Raw genomic sequence first — 13395 nt, forward strand, 5'->3', positions numbered from 1 at the left:
TCCGAATGAATTCTTTTATGTTTTATGGATTGAAATCAATATGAAAATTTTATTACCATTAAGGATCCATTTATGGCCCAGGAATAGCTAACTAAAGATAAATTAAAACAAACTTGGTTTTATTTAACCTTAAACTTCATTTGAAACTTTCATTTGAAACGCGTTTTTCTCGAAATTACATTTTTTGACCTTACCACCAGCAGACTTTGGCGCTATTCATTCGATTGACTTGAAAATTTGAGTAATCATATAGACAACATTATTCTCTTTCGTGTAGCGTAGCCGATTTTTGATATGTTTATTTATAACAATTTCATGAAAGTTCAAAGTCAATTTTTATATAGAAAAAAATAATGTTCAATTTTCAAAGTACCGCCATTTTGTTAAAAACAAACATTTTTAAAAATGGCTACGCTACACTGAAGACAATCTATTTTTTAACAAAATTCACAAAACCAGATGTATTTTTTATGTTTCTGGTCCATTTGGTGCTGGTGGCAAGCGGACCGTGCCACGCGCTGCACGCTCAGCAATCGTAGTAACTATAATTCATTATTATTATTATATTTGTATCAGATTGACGTGTTTAATAAAAGTTTAAAACATACTTATTACCCCCAAAAACAGTTATTTAATTCTATTATTGTTATTGTTCAGTCTCTGAGAAATATCACTTCGGATTTGACCCATTTTTTGAAGCTGTCAAGGTGGCGTACCCCCTTAAATTAAATAATCATCTTTGCCTCATAATAGAAAAAGTCATAAGATCAGAAATTAATTGATTACGATCCTTAAAATTATCAAAACGCGAAAAACAACAAAACAAATGTAGTCTACTGATCGTATCGTAATTGCATCTGTTGATAATGCAGTGACATTATTGCAGATAACGTACGTTATGCCGTCTTTTCAGGATTCCATATCTTCGACGTTAAAAATCTAATACGAGGACATGTCTGGCAAAATGGTCGTGGATGAACCAAAGGTGAGGTGCAAAATACCGTGCGGCTTGCATCATATTGACGGTTAAAGAACGGAGATTTCTTAGCAGTGACCAAATGCAATGAGTATTTAATCTGAGCAAATTGAAAACATAGATGAAACACTGAAAAGCTCGCGACATTCCAGAGGAAAACTGATCTTAACTGTGTTTATTCTCATTAGGTTCCACCCAAGAAATTCACAGTCGAGAACAATGTCTACAAGGGAGAGGTGGTGCCTTTTTCGAGCGAGTACAAGAGCCTCGGGGAATTGATGTGGAAGAGCATCAACAAATACAAAAATAAAATCGCGCAAGTAATTTGACATTCTATGTATTATTACTTGCATTGATTACATAATGCATACAAAATGCTTCACGTATTTGTAATTCGAAAACTAATCTACAAACCGTATTGCGAGATGCTCCAATTTCCAGCAAAACATGAATTGAATAATTAATAATTCCTACAGTAATAATTAAAACGCGCATATAATTATGCAGTAAAAAGATTTCCGCTGACAAATCTTATGCTATCGTAACAGTTGAATTACTTGCAATTAAATTACTTGTTCAACATATGCAAATAATGATTACCACCAGGATTAGACTGGAACAAATAAGAAATAACGAAATCGATGCGATAAAGTGACTAATAACAAAAAATTAGTGCCAAACATAGATTTATAGTATAAGTCTATGTCAAATTATGATACTTGGACCAACATCGATATGCTTATTCCATTCCGTGTTTGAGATTCTTGTGAAGCTATCAATTTCTTGGCCTCGTTTCCATTGTGATAGGACTAGAGAAAACGATAATCATTTCAAAGTTGTAATTCATGTTGAATATTGCAATATTTATTGTACCAATCAGCGCATATAAATTTCTAAAAAAAATAGAAATATTACCCGCAATATTACGGCCAACAATTTCTATCACGTTATTCATTAGTACAATATATCCACGTGAAAACAAAAATTTGTGACTTAAATTGCAGGTGGACGCGCAAACAGACAAAGTAGTCACATACGCGGAACTGCAAAATAAAGTTGTGAGATGCGCATTATGGCTTCAGGAGCATGGAATTAAATCCGGCGACGTTATCAGTATATGCTCAAAAAATACTATCGATTCCATTGTACCCTGCTTGGCGGCCACTTACATTAATGCGATCTTCAATCCGTGGAACGAGGATATGAACTTGCGTGAGTTTCCATACCCAGCACTGGAGTATTACAATTATTTTCATAAGAGTGCAAATTAATGTAACTACCCTCTTGTTCATCAATATTCTTTATAACGTAAACATTCGGATTTTTTAATATTGCACTTTTTCAAAGAGTCGTTATCCATAAAACAAAATATTACTTAGTGAAACAATGGCATTCAAAACGATTAAAAAAATACGTAATATGAATTCTCGTGAGAGAGAACCGCAAATTTATTTGCATACTTTACACAGAATTCTCGAAAATAAAAAGATAACTCCAGGATAAGAAAGGAGGAGAGAGGAATAAGTCGGCACAATTTAATTTGTCTCTCAGGATCATCATTATTTCCCTCGATATTCAATGAATATTTAATTGCGCGATTATGTCCCTACCGATCATTTAATTCTGCGCTGTTTGTCATAGACACGGCGCATCACGTACTGGAGCAGACGATGCCGAAAGTGATTTTCTGCACGAAAAAACCTGTGGACATAATCTTGACTGCGATGAAGGACAAGAATTGCAGTCCTATCGTGGTGGTGTACGGCGATCATCCCAGCACGATTCCGTTCTCCGACGTGTTGAGCGGTTACAGCGATGCACATTTGGCGAATTTTCGGTATCTCGAGCTCAATGATATCAAGACTACAGCCTGCATCATGCATACGTCAGGTACCACAGGGATGCCGAAGAGTGCCGAGTTCTCCAACTACAGCTTACTCCTAGCGGTACAAGACGACAACAAGGCCACGGAAATAGTACTGTGGTTCTCCTCTCTCTACTGGATCAGTGGAATGGTGATGAACATAAATTCGATCACTAAGGGCGTCAAAGTGATCATCTATCCGGATTTCGACGAGGAAATGACCTGTCAGCTAATAGAGAAGTACAAGGTAAGAAGGTGAGTCTTGAAGTTACACCCACTCGGCGAGATTGAACTTGCTTCTTGGCAGAGTAACATGTTACGTGCAAAGTCTTTAAAAGAGAAAATGACGACTAATTCGTCCCAACATTGCTCAGATTACTAGCTATCGTTTCGTAGGTTTTTGTATCATAGTATTTCAATGTAATAGTACCATTTGATCTTGAACTTGTAAAGATGTTTCTGTGACGACACTCGCGAATCAACCTTTCCTGAAGTTGCTTGCGATTCGGTTCTTTTTTGAAAATATTAAGTAAATCCGTTCAACAGAGATCCCGTGAGTAAAAAGTGATTAGAGAACATGTTTGCAAATGAGATTATCGTCGATGGTTCGTGACACTCTGATGTTGTCATGCTACGTGTCTTACCTGTTCCGCGTAATTACACAATAGAAGCCATGTGATATGTACCGGTATGACGTTTGGCATGACATTAGATTGCAAACACTTCTATTATTTCTAATCTTCATTTTTCGGTTCAGGTAGAATGGTTGTTCTTGGATACTAGCATGATCAGCCGTTTCTTAAAGGCCGGATTTGCGACAAAATATCCGCTATCGTCTCTAAAAGTTTTACTTTCCGGCGGAGCGATTCTCACAGCGAAAACACAGGAGGAATTGAAACGTGTTTTACCGCATGTTCCAATACTACAAATTTATGGTATATTGTTGATCGATGCAATAATGCATAAAAGACACGATATATAGCGCAAAGACAACAGAAACCTTGTTCACAAACCTTGACATACATTTGGTATTTATAGGAATGACAGAAGCTTGTGGGCTAACTACGATGCAGTTCCCATGGCACAAGATGGGATCTTGTGGGACAGTAATACCAAACTATGAAATAAAAATCGTGGATCTGGACAACGGGGAGACTTTGGGCCCGAATCAGACAGGAGAGATATTTATAAGATCTGCAATCACAATGACCGGTTACTACAGGAATCCCGAAGCAACGAAAGAGATGTTTGACGAGGAAGGTTCGGAAATCTAACGAGATATCTCAATCAATAACAATGTACTATAAAAATAATCGCCAATGTCACTTCCAGGGTGGATGCATTCGGGTGATATCGGTTACATCGACGCGGATGGCGAGTTGTACATCGTAGACAGACTAAAGGATCTCATTAAGTATAGAGGATACCAAATCTCGCCTGCGGAAGTCGAAGTCTTGTTGCACACGCATCCCGGAGTGCTGGTGGTCGCAGTAGTGGGAGTGCCTCACCCAATCGACATGGAACATCCGGTTGCATTCGTTACCATTAAACCCGGGTTTACGGTATAGTTTATTATTAAATCGTAATATTTCTTTAAAGTTGAAAGTGAACAGACTAGACATTAGTTTTTCTGTTTCCTTCCTTTGCGTGTTTTGGTAAAAATCTAAGCATCATGTAGAGGGGGAGCAATTATTTCGCTTGCGTTATGAATCTCATCAATTAGGGAGCACTAATATCCTTACGAAATAAAGCGCTAATACAAACGAATCGCGTGTACAGGTGACGGAGAAAGAGTTGGTCGACTTGGTAGCGAACAACATGGCAGACAGTTTCAAACTGCGTGCTGGAGTGGTGTTCTTGGACGCTTTCCCATACACCGGTACTGGAAAAATCGCTAAGGTAGAGTTGAAGGCAATGGCTAAGAAGCTGGCCGTGGAAGAGGCTGATGATTAAATGATCTCCAGCTTATATCAGCTTCTATCATGTATTTTTGTATGGGGATATGTGGGGCACTATTTTGGAGCACATGTTACGGATATGTAGTATTTTACTATAATCAATCACTTTCCCCGAATCACGTATTATAGGTGGAATAAGTATACAAGGTTGTTCTTGTGGCAGGTCAAATATATTTATATCACATAGGAAGAATATTACACATTAGTTTTATAAACCGTCTAATGTTTATTTTTCGTAAATAAGATATAATTCCAATATGATAGGACAAATAATTTTTTTTACTTGGTCTAATCTAAACTAGTCTTAAAAGTGTTGTCAGAGCGCTTACTTAATTATATGCAATAAATTTAATAAATATTACATATGAATGTACTTCGTAAAACTACTGCTTAATGATATTTCTAGCTCTTGCTTTTATAAATCGTGTTTCGTTTAAGATCTTTACATATAAGTGTTTTATCCCCGGAAAATAGACGAACACAGGACTAGATGTGATAACGCCGATTTGCTATACTGAGAGTAAGTTTATACGGTCGGAGCTGTTACATGATCGAACGCTCACACGGAAGAGAGCGAGGCTCTTCCTGACGGTTCCGCGATACCTCGCAATCGTTAACGTGAGGGGGCCGTGATTCGGCAGAATTGGAATTCGGCCCTTATCGATATACTACCGCGCCTCGGATAGTCGCGAGACATTCCGTCTCGCCACACGCGCGTAATTCGAGCATTTCCGCTTCTATACATAGCAGCTCTTCCCCTTGTATTTTTAAACTCACCACCCAAAACAGGAGAAAAGCAAAATAAAAAACAATGTTTAAAATGACGATAAATAATTCCCATATCTGGATGGAGGTTTTCTATTGCGTTGAGGTCGGCTCTCCGCAATCGCAGTTGATTGCCGCTCGTGACTACTGGTGTTCGGTTCTACTGTCGAAGAGTGTGGGACGTTGGCTTCAGCTGTTCCCTCTTCCTCGGATTCCACTATTTCATTGTCTTCGGAGCGATGTCTCGAACCAGAGTCGAAAATTCCCTGTGTCGCATTTATGTTACTGTTAGCATTGTTCTCGGTAATCACGATCTCGCTTGTTTCCCTCGGACCATTATGATCGATATCCTTGGATCGCAACTTATCACTAATCCGGTTTCCTATCGCTTTCATTTGGTCAATGTGACGTTTCCAGATTCTACCATCGTCTAATTTGATCTCGTAATGCAGTTTACCGAATTTTCTACTTATGCTTCCAAAACGCCATTTATTTTCTTTATTTAAATAGTCTCGTACGGCGACTCTTTCGCTTTCTCTAAAATTTCTTCCTGCGCTACCATTTTCTATTTTTTCTTTCTCTTTATCTCCTTCAGGAAACATTAAATCTAACCTACTTCTTAATGTTCTTCCGAACATAGCTTCCGCCGGTGATTTATTTAATTCCGGATGTGGAGTTATTCTATATTGGAAAAGAAACTTCTACAAATTCGCCCTGATATTACCATTATATACAGAATTAAATTTACGTAAAGCTTGTTTTAGTGTTTGAACGAAACGTTCCGCTAAGCCATTCGTGGCTGGATGGTACGGAGCTGTACGTTTGTGATGAATGCCATTGTTTCTTAGAAAATTCTCAAACTCTGTGGCTATAAAAGTTCGACCATTGTCCAAAACTAATGTTTGTGGTAGACCAAACGTAACGAAAATCTCTCTGCATTTCTCACTGACATATCTTTAACAATGTACACCTCCGGCCATCTGGTATACGCATCTACCAGAATAGAAACATGTGTCCCATAAACGGACCTGCGAAGTCTACATGTACTCGCTCGAACGGTCTGGACGCCGCTTCCCAATGATGTTTATTTTTACTAGTCGGATTTTTACTAACTAGCATACATGCTTTACAATTTTTTGTTACCTCTTCGATCTCTTTGTCCATTTTTGACCACCAACAAAAATTTCTACTTAATTGTTTCATTCTAACTGTGCCAAAATGTCCTGCATGTAATTCTTTTAACACTTTATGTCTTAAACTTTCCGGGATAACTACTCTGTCTTTCTTGAAAATTATGTCATTTTGTAGTGAAAATTCGCTGTCATGGTATCCTAGTGGCACGAGACTTTTACCTTTCTCTAAGGCTTGTCGAATCTTTATCAAAACTCTGTCTTTATTCGTGTCTTCACGAATACTCTTGGCTGTCACCGGCAAAACTTCTAGATTCTCTATTTGAAAAACATCGATTGTATCATAATTTCCAACGCTCTTTTCCTGTATGGGCAATCGTGAAAAACCGTCAGCGTTCCCATGCTCTTGGGACCTATGATATTTGATATCAAAATTGAAGGCTTGCAAGAATATCGCATAGTGCTGCATTCGCATAGCACTATACGCTGGAAGACCCTTTTGCGGGTTAAAAATCTGTGCTAGCGGTTTATGATCGGTTAATAATGTAAATCGATTCCCATACAGAAATTGGTGAAATTTCTTGACTCCGAATATGATCGCGAGCGCTTCTTTATCAATTTGCGCATATTTCTTTTGCGTTTCCGTTAACGAATTTGATGCGTACTGAATCACGCGCTCGGTACCATCAGGATACCAATGCGATAAAACCGCTCCTACCCCGTACGGGCTGGCATCCACTGCAAGCACTAGCGGTAGCTTGGAATTAAACGGAACTAATATTTTATCACTCCCAAATTCTACTTTAACTTTATTAAATGCGACTTCGCATTCTTTAGACCATTTAAATATCGCATTTTTCTATAATAGTTTATTTAACGGATGTAATATGTAACTTAAATTTCTAATAAAACGACCGTAATAATTTACTAAACCAATAAAAGCTCTCACTTCCGTAACATTCTTTTATCTAGGCATTCTTTGTACTGCCTCTATTTTCTTTGGTTCCTTTTGAATCCCTTTTTTACTGATTAAATATCCACAATACGTAATTTGATCTTTAAGAAACGCACATTTATCTATGTTTATACATATGTTATGCTCTGATAAACGTTTCAACACTGCCTCTAATCGTTCTACATGCTGCTCAATATTTTCTCCCGCGATTCTAATACCGTCTAAAAATACTGCAACCCCTTCAATTCCACTTAATATCCCTTCCATAATTCTCTGCCAAATAGCAGGTGCCGATGCCACCCCGTACATCAATCTATTACATCGAAATAATCCTTTATGCGTACTCAAAGTAAGTATTTCTCTGTCTGCTTCCGCGACTGGTAATTGTAAATACGCTTGCTTCAGATCTATTTTCGAAAATATCGTGCCTCCCGACATTGACGCACATAACTGATCCATAGTAGGTAAGGGATGCTCATCTATTATTAATGCCGGATTAACTGTGACACTAAAATCGCCACATACCCGAATTCCACCATCTTTTTTTAACACGGGCACAATCGGCGTGGCCCACCTTGAAGATTCTACCTTCTCTAGTATTCCGGCCTCTACCATGCGGTCTAATTCTTTTTCAACTTTCTCCAAAATTTTAAAAGGTACTACACGGTTTTTAATAAATGTAGGTTTCGCGTCCGGCTTCAATTTCAAGTGCGCTTTAAAATTCTTAATGTGAGCAAACTCTTCACTCAACACATTTCTATATTTCGGTAATTATGTACTTTAACGGACCCAGCCCCGATGACCTTGACCTTGACATATGTTGTCAAGGTCACCCTCCTGAGTGACCTTGAAGAGGTTTTAGCCGTCGCTCGTTGTTTATTAAAAAGTTATTAACAAAAGAAGTTTAATAATTTTGCACGAATTTTCAGCTGTCCACGCGAAGCAAGGACTTGAGTTTGACATATATTACAAAGGTCACCTTCCTGAATAACCCGCACTAGGTTTCACCCTTCGCTCGTTGTTTGTTAAAAAGTTATTAACAAAAATGTTTAATGAATAAAGCATAATTTGACGATACCATATACGTTTACGAAAGAGTATATTTGATGGAATCTTAGCTTAGGTTAGGTTAGGTTAAGTTAAAGCAGAGAATACTTTGTATTTAACTGTTTGTGCTTTTGGTTAAAGTGAAGAATACTTTGTACTTATATTAAAAGAAACTATTCTATATATTAACAATTCACTGCTTTAAATGACTTTCTTTTCTTCGTTCATATACATACTCGTCGTTTATATCTTTCAATATTCAATATTCTTTCAAAATAACTACTATATCTTCGAAATTTCTTTTGTTAATAACTTTTTCATAAACAACGATCGACGACTAAAACCTAGTGCGGGTTATTCGGGAAGGTAACCTTTGTAATATATGTCAGTATCATGTTCTTGCTTCACGTGGACAGCTAAAAATTCGTGCGAAATCATTAAACTTTCTTTGTTTATAACTTTTTAACAAACAACGAGCGACGGCTAAAACTTCTTTAAGGTCACTCAGAAGGGTGACCTTGACAACATATGTCAAGGTCAAGGTCATCGGGGCTGGGTCCGTTAAAGTACATAATTACCCTATATTTCTCTAATAATTTTGCCAGTCTTTTCTGACCGCATGCATCTAGCATTTTAACGTCCTCAATTTCTACTAAACTATTTTTGACTTTAGCTAGAATTTTCAACTGATTGATCCATTCCCGGCCCAACAACGGGTCTCTATCATATGTTACTACGTACATATTTAAATTTTTAACTTGCTCTACATCCCTTACCTTTACTTTAACAAAACCGAGTGGCACGAAATTTTGCTTACAGTACGATCGCAATCTTAACTTCATTTTACACACTTTTAACTTCGGAAATGTATTTCTCAACCATTTTGCGCTTACCAATGTAACCGCCGATCCGCAATCTACATCGAAAATGACCTCTTGATTTTCTACTCGCAGGGGTACAGTAAATTTCGCTCTGTGCTCGAGATGCTCCTGCTCCATCACACTACATACTTCCTCTAACATATGCGCTTGATCCTTCTCTTTACACACTTTTTGCAGATGTCCGAGACCTCCACATTCTCTGCATTTTACGCTCCGAGGAAGAGTACAGCTGTTCGCAAAGTGAGCCTGTCCACACCTAAAGCATACAATATCATTAAATTTTGTATTTACACGCTTATTGGTATTATTTTTGGAAAACTTAGAACGATTTGTAAGCTGTGGTTCTTTGTTTGCTCCATGTTGATTCCCTTTGAATCCTCTTCGCTCTTCTCGCCCCTTTGACTTCCTTTGTTTTGTTCCAACAAGGTCGACGGCTGCTTCTGTCGGATTTTCCTCCTTCAGCTTGTTGACTCCTTTCTCTGCTAATTCCATGCCACACGCAATCTTCAACGCAGATTCTCTCGTCAGCTGGGCCGTCTCCAACAGTCTCGATTGGATCCTTTGATTCCTCACTCCAAAAACTCATTGGTTCCTCAACTCGGTTTGTAGATACCCTCCAAATTTACAGTGCAAGGACAATTTTTGCAAAGCCGCCATGTATTCCTGTGCGCTCTCTTCCGGGCGTTGCATTCTCTTCCGGTAAATGTATATTTCTGCAATCTCCAAGGGTTCCGGCTCGTAGAACTCCTTCAATTTTGCCACTAACGTAGCGTACGATTGTGTATATGGATCCACCGGATCCAGACGGTCGCACAAAATTCCGAAGGCTTCCACACCCACGAAATGTAATAGATAAGCCACTCTATCTGACTCCTCTCTAATTTGGAACACTCCCCAGTGAACAGGAAATGTGCAAGATGCCGGCAAGATGCCTGCAAAAAGATAGGGAGATGACGATCAAAAATTGTGCAAAATGTCCCATGCCGTGATGCAGATCGTGACGGTTTCCTTTCTCTGATTGGTCGGCTGTCATGTGACATGCGCCATGTTAATACCGCGTTATTCAAATGTCGTATTTATCTGAAGGTGAAATGAGAACGTTATGTCAATTGCCCATTATAGAAAAAGGTCAAGTTAAATTAATTGCGGAATCATTATTAATGTAAACGCAAGAGAACAAATAAAATACATGTAATAGGAGAGGTTAAAATAAAGAAAGCAATATATATATATATATATATACAGTTATTTATCCGATTATATATACTTACAGTCACTGTAAGTATATATAATAAACTGTTATTGAATATTATGAAATATTAATTAAATATTATGAAATATTATACAACAAACTATTACAAATATCACAAATTGCACAGATAAAACTAAAACATTGGGTACTACAGTACTACAAACACGCTTACATGCTTTGTAGTACTGTAGTACCCAATGTTTTAGTTTGTTGTATAATATTTCATAATATTTAATAATATTCAATAACAGTTTATTATATATACTTACAGTGACTGTAAGTATATATAATCGGATAAATAACTGTATATGTATATACATATATATTGCTTTCTTTATTTTAACCTCTCCTATTACATGTATCTTATTTGTTCCCTTGCGTTTACATTAATAATGATTCCGCAATTAATTTAACTTGACCTTTTTCTATAATGAGCAATTGACATAACGTTCTCATTTCACCTTCAGATAAATACGACATTTGAATAACGCGGTATTAACATGGCGCATGTCACATGACAGCCGACCAATCAGAGGAAGAACACCGTCACGATCTGCATCACGGCATGGGACATTTTGCACAATTTTTGATCGTCATCTCCCTATCTTTTTGCAGGCATCTTGCCGGCATCTTGCACATTTCCTGTTCACTGGGTCGGAATGTGCCCTCCAAACGTTGCAACCATCTACCCAGCGGCTGCCGCACCGGGTCGAACATATCAACTTGCAAAGGATTTGCAATTGCCACTTTCTGCTCCGGATTTGTTCCAGTCCCGGAGCTGCGTGATCCCGTTGACATGTTGCTTCAATTAAAATTTATCTCGATTCTTCTTCCTTGTTATGCTGCCTTCGAGCCTTCTCGAAAATTCTATTGCCACGTGTCGTCTTCCAGCTCACAGCCGGATCTTGCTGTAGCTGATTTCCTTATCTCGATTTTCCGTCTTCTTCACGAGAATAAGGATCCCATCCTCGTCACCAGCTGTTTTATCCCTGGGAAATAGACGAACACAGGATTAGATGTGATAACGCCGATTTGCTATACTGAGAGTAAGTTTATTCGTTCGGAGCTGTTACATGATCGAACGCTCACACGGAAGAGAGCGAGGCTCTTCCTGACGGTTCCGCGATACCTCGCAATCGTTAGCGAGAGGGGGCCGTGATTCGGCAGAATTGGAATTCGGCCCTTATCGATATACTACCGCGCCTCGGATAGTCGCGAGACATTCCGTCTCGCCAACACGCGTGTAATTCGAGCATTTCCGCTTCTATACATATCAATAAGATCGTCGCGCAAGATCACAACTCACTTCTAATAGCTTCCTCATATTTCCTTATTCTGATCCCTAGATCCAATTATTCCACTTTTGTGCGTACAAACTGCGAAACTTTTATACTAAGCATATTATCACACGAGATTAGGCAACAATCCGATAACAAAACTTAGAATATTTTAGAATATTTTTGGTTTTTAACATAAACTCCAATTTCAGGACCTGTATTGCTGTGTACTATAATTGTGGAAAAGGATTTATTGTTCTGTATAATTAAAACAGAGATTAGTGAGATTAAAAATTCCTCACTTTCGTTGGTAATACAGACTGCTTCAACTTGCACTTAAACAGAAATGTTCTAATTGAAGCATTATACTTTAAGAACTTATAGTTAATAGATAGAATAGTTCTTGCTACAGACCGCGCTGATAAAGATGATAATATTGCGTTATCTAGCTTATTTACCTTCTACTTTGTTTTATCTTGTATCAAACTTGCAAGTTTGACGACTAAAGCCTGTTTTACATTATGCAATATATTGCTCAAGTGTTGATGCAATTTCTTGAGTTTCTGCTGTAAGAATTGCTTGTCGTTGAATTGTATTGTGTTTTATAGTGTACATTTTCTTTGACGCAAGATTTGCGTAATATGCACTTGTATACGCAATATGTCCAAATTGAAAACCTAGAGGAATGCATCAGTTTTATAGGACTAGCGTGCTTATTACTAGGAACATATATAATGAACCGAATAATACAGGGGCGAATAGCGAGACCATTATCACAACTTCGCACTAATCATAACCCAACCAGTAAAAGGTTGTTTTTTTCGAGGTTTTTCCTGCACTAAAGCAGGCAGCTAAAATGAACAGATATATATACTTCTTGTGCAGACAGTTAAAAAGAACAGATCTCGAAACGTACAAACCATGGCGCATGCCAGCAGGCAAAACCTTGATCAGGAAGAGAGGATAGAGCACGTTTTCAATACTTGCGCAATTTACGAAACACATGCAATTTGCTTGCAATTTGTATATTAGGTTGTTCATTAAGTTCTGCGGTTTTCTCGATAGATAGCGTTTGTCCATTGAAAAAGATAGCATGCATCGCCTGAACCGCGGATTGCCGCATACTCCGTGACAGGTTAGACAACGCTTGACATTTCGCTAGAGCTTTGTTGTGTTTTGACGTATTGTGTGTACGCTCTATTCATTGAAATTGGAGGATCAAAAGGTGCATTTTCGGCACATTTTGCTATTTTTCTTCCGCAAAGGAGTAAAAGCGACGAACGCACAACG

At 38.1% G+C, this 13395-nt stretch overlaps 2 protein-coding genes across 2 annotated transcripts in view; one reads left to right on the forward strand and one right to left on the reverse strand.

The window, feature by feature from the left end:
* LOC105286207 overlaps positions 1-13395 on the forward strand; it is a 29081-nt gene that overhangs the window by 7804 nt on the left and 7882 nt on the right. Inside the window, exons 8-11 of the mRNA XM_026973331.1 lie at positions 1981-2188; positions 2618-3087; positions 3598-3775; positions 3879-4098. Coding sequence (XP_026829132.1) covers positions 1981-2188; positions 2618-3087; positions 3598-3775; positions 3879-4098 — 1076 coding nt within the window. The remainder of the gene's footprint in view (positions 1-1980; positions 2189-2617; positions 3088-3597; positions 3776-3878; positions 4099-13395) is intronic.
* LOC105278220 lies at positions 4950-10772 on the reverse strand. The gene is made up of 2 exons (XM_011337141.2): positions 9589-10772; positions 4950-5829 (listed from the first exon to the last, which is right to left on the reverse strand). Exons 1-2 carry the CDS (start codon positions 10066-10068, stop codon positions 5614-5616), a joined length of 696 nt encoding a protein of 231 aa, XP_011335443.2. The 5' UTR covers positions 10069-10772; the 3' UTR covers positions 4950-5613.

The sequence above is a fragment of the Ooceraea biroi genome, chromosome 10, assembly GCF_003672135.1.
Source record: "Ooceraea biroi isolate clonal line C1 chromosome 10, Obir_v5.4, whole genome shotgun sequence".
NCBI classification, from domain to species: domain Eukaryota; kingdom Metazoa; phylum Arthropoda; class Insecta; order Hymenoptera; family Formicidae; genus Ooceraea; species Ooceraea biroi.

Bases quoted from the DNA above. Each gene is read 5' to 3' on its own strand.
- LOC105278220 (XM_011337141.2), bottom strand. From the start codon at position 10,068: ATGGAATTAGCAGAGAAAGGAGTCAACAAGCTGAAGGAGGAAAATCCG. The intron at 5,830-9,588 runs GTAAGCGCAAAA...AATGCGACACAG, and splicing joins GCGGATCGGCGGTTACATTG to GGAATTTTCGACTCTGGTTC.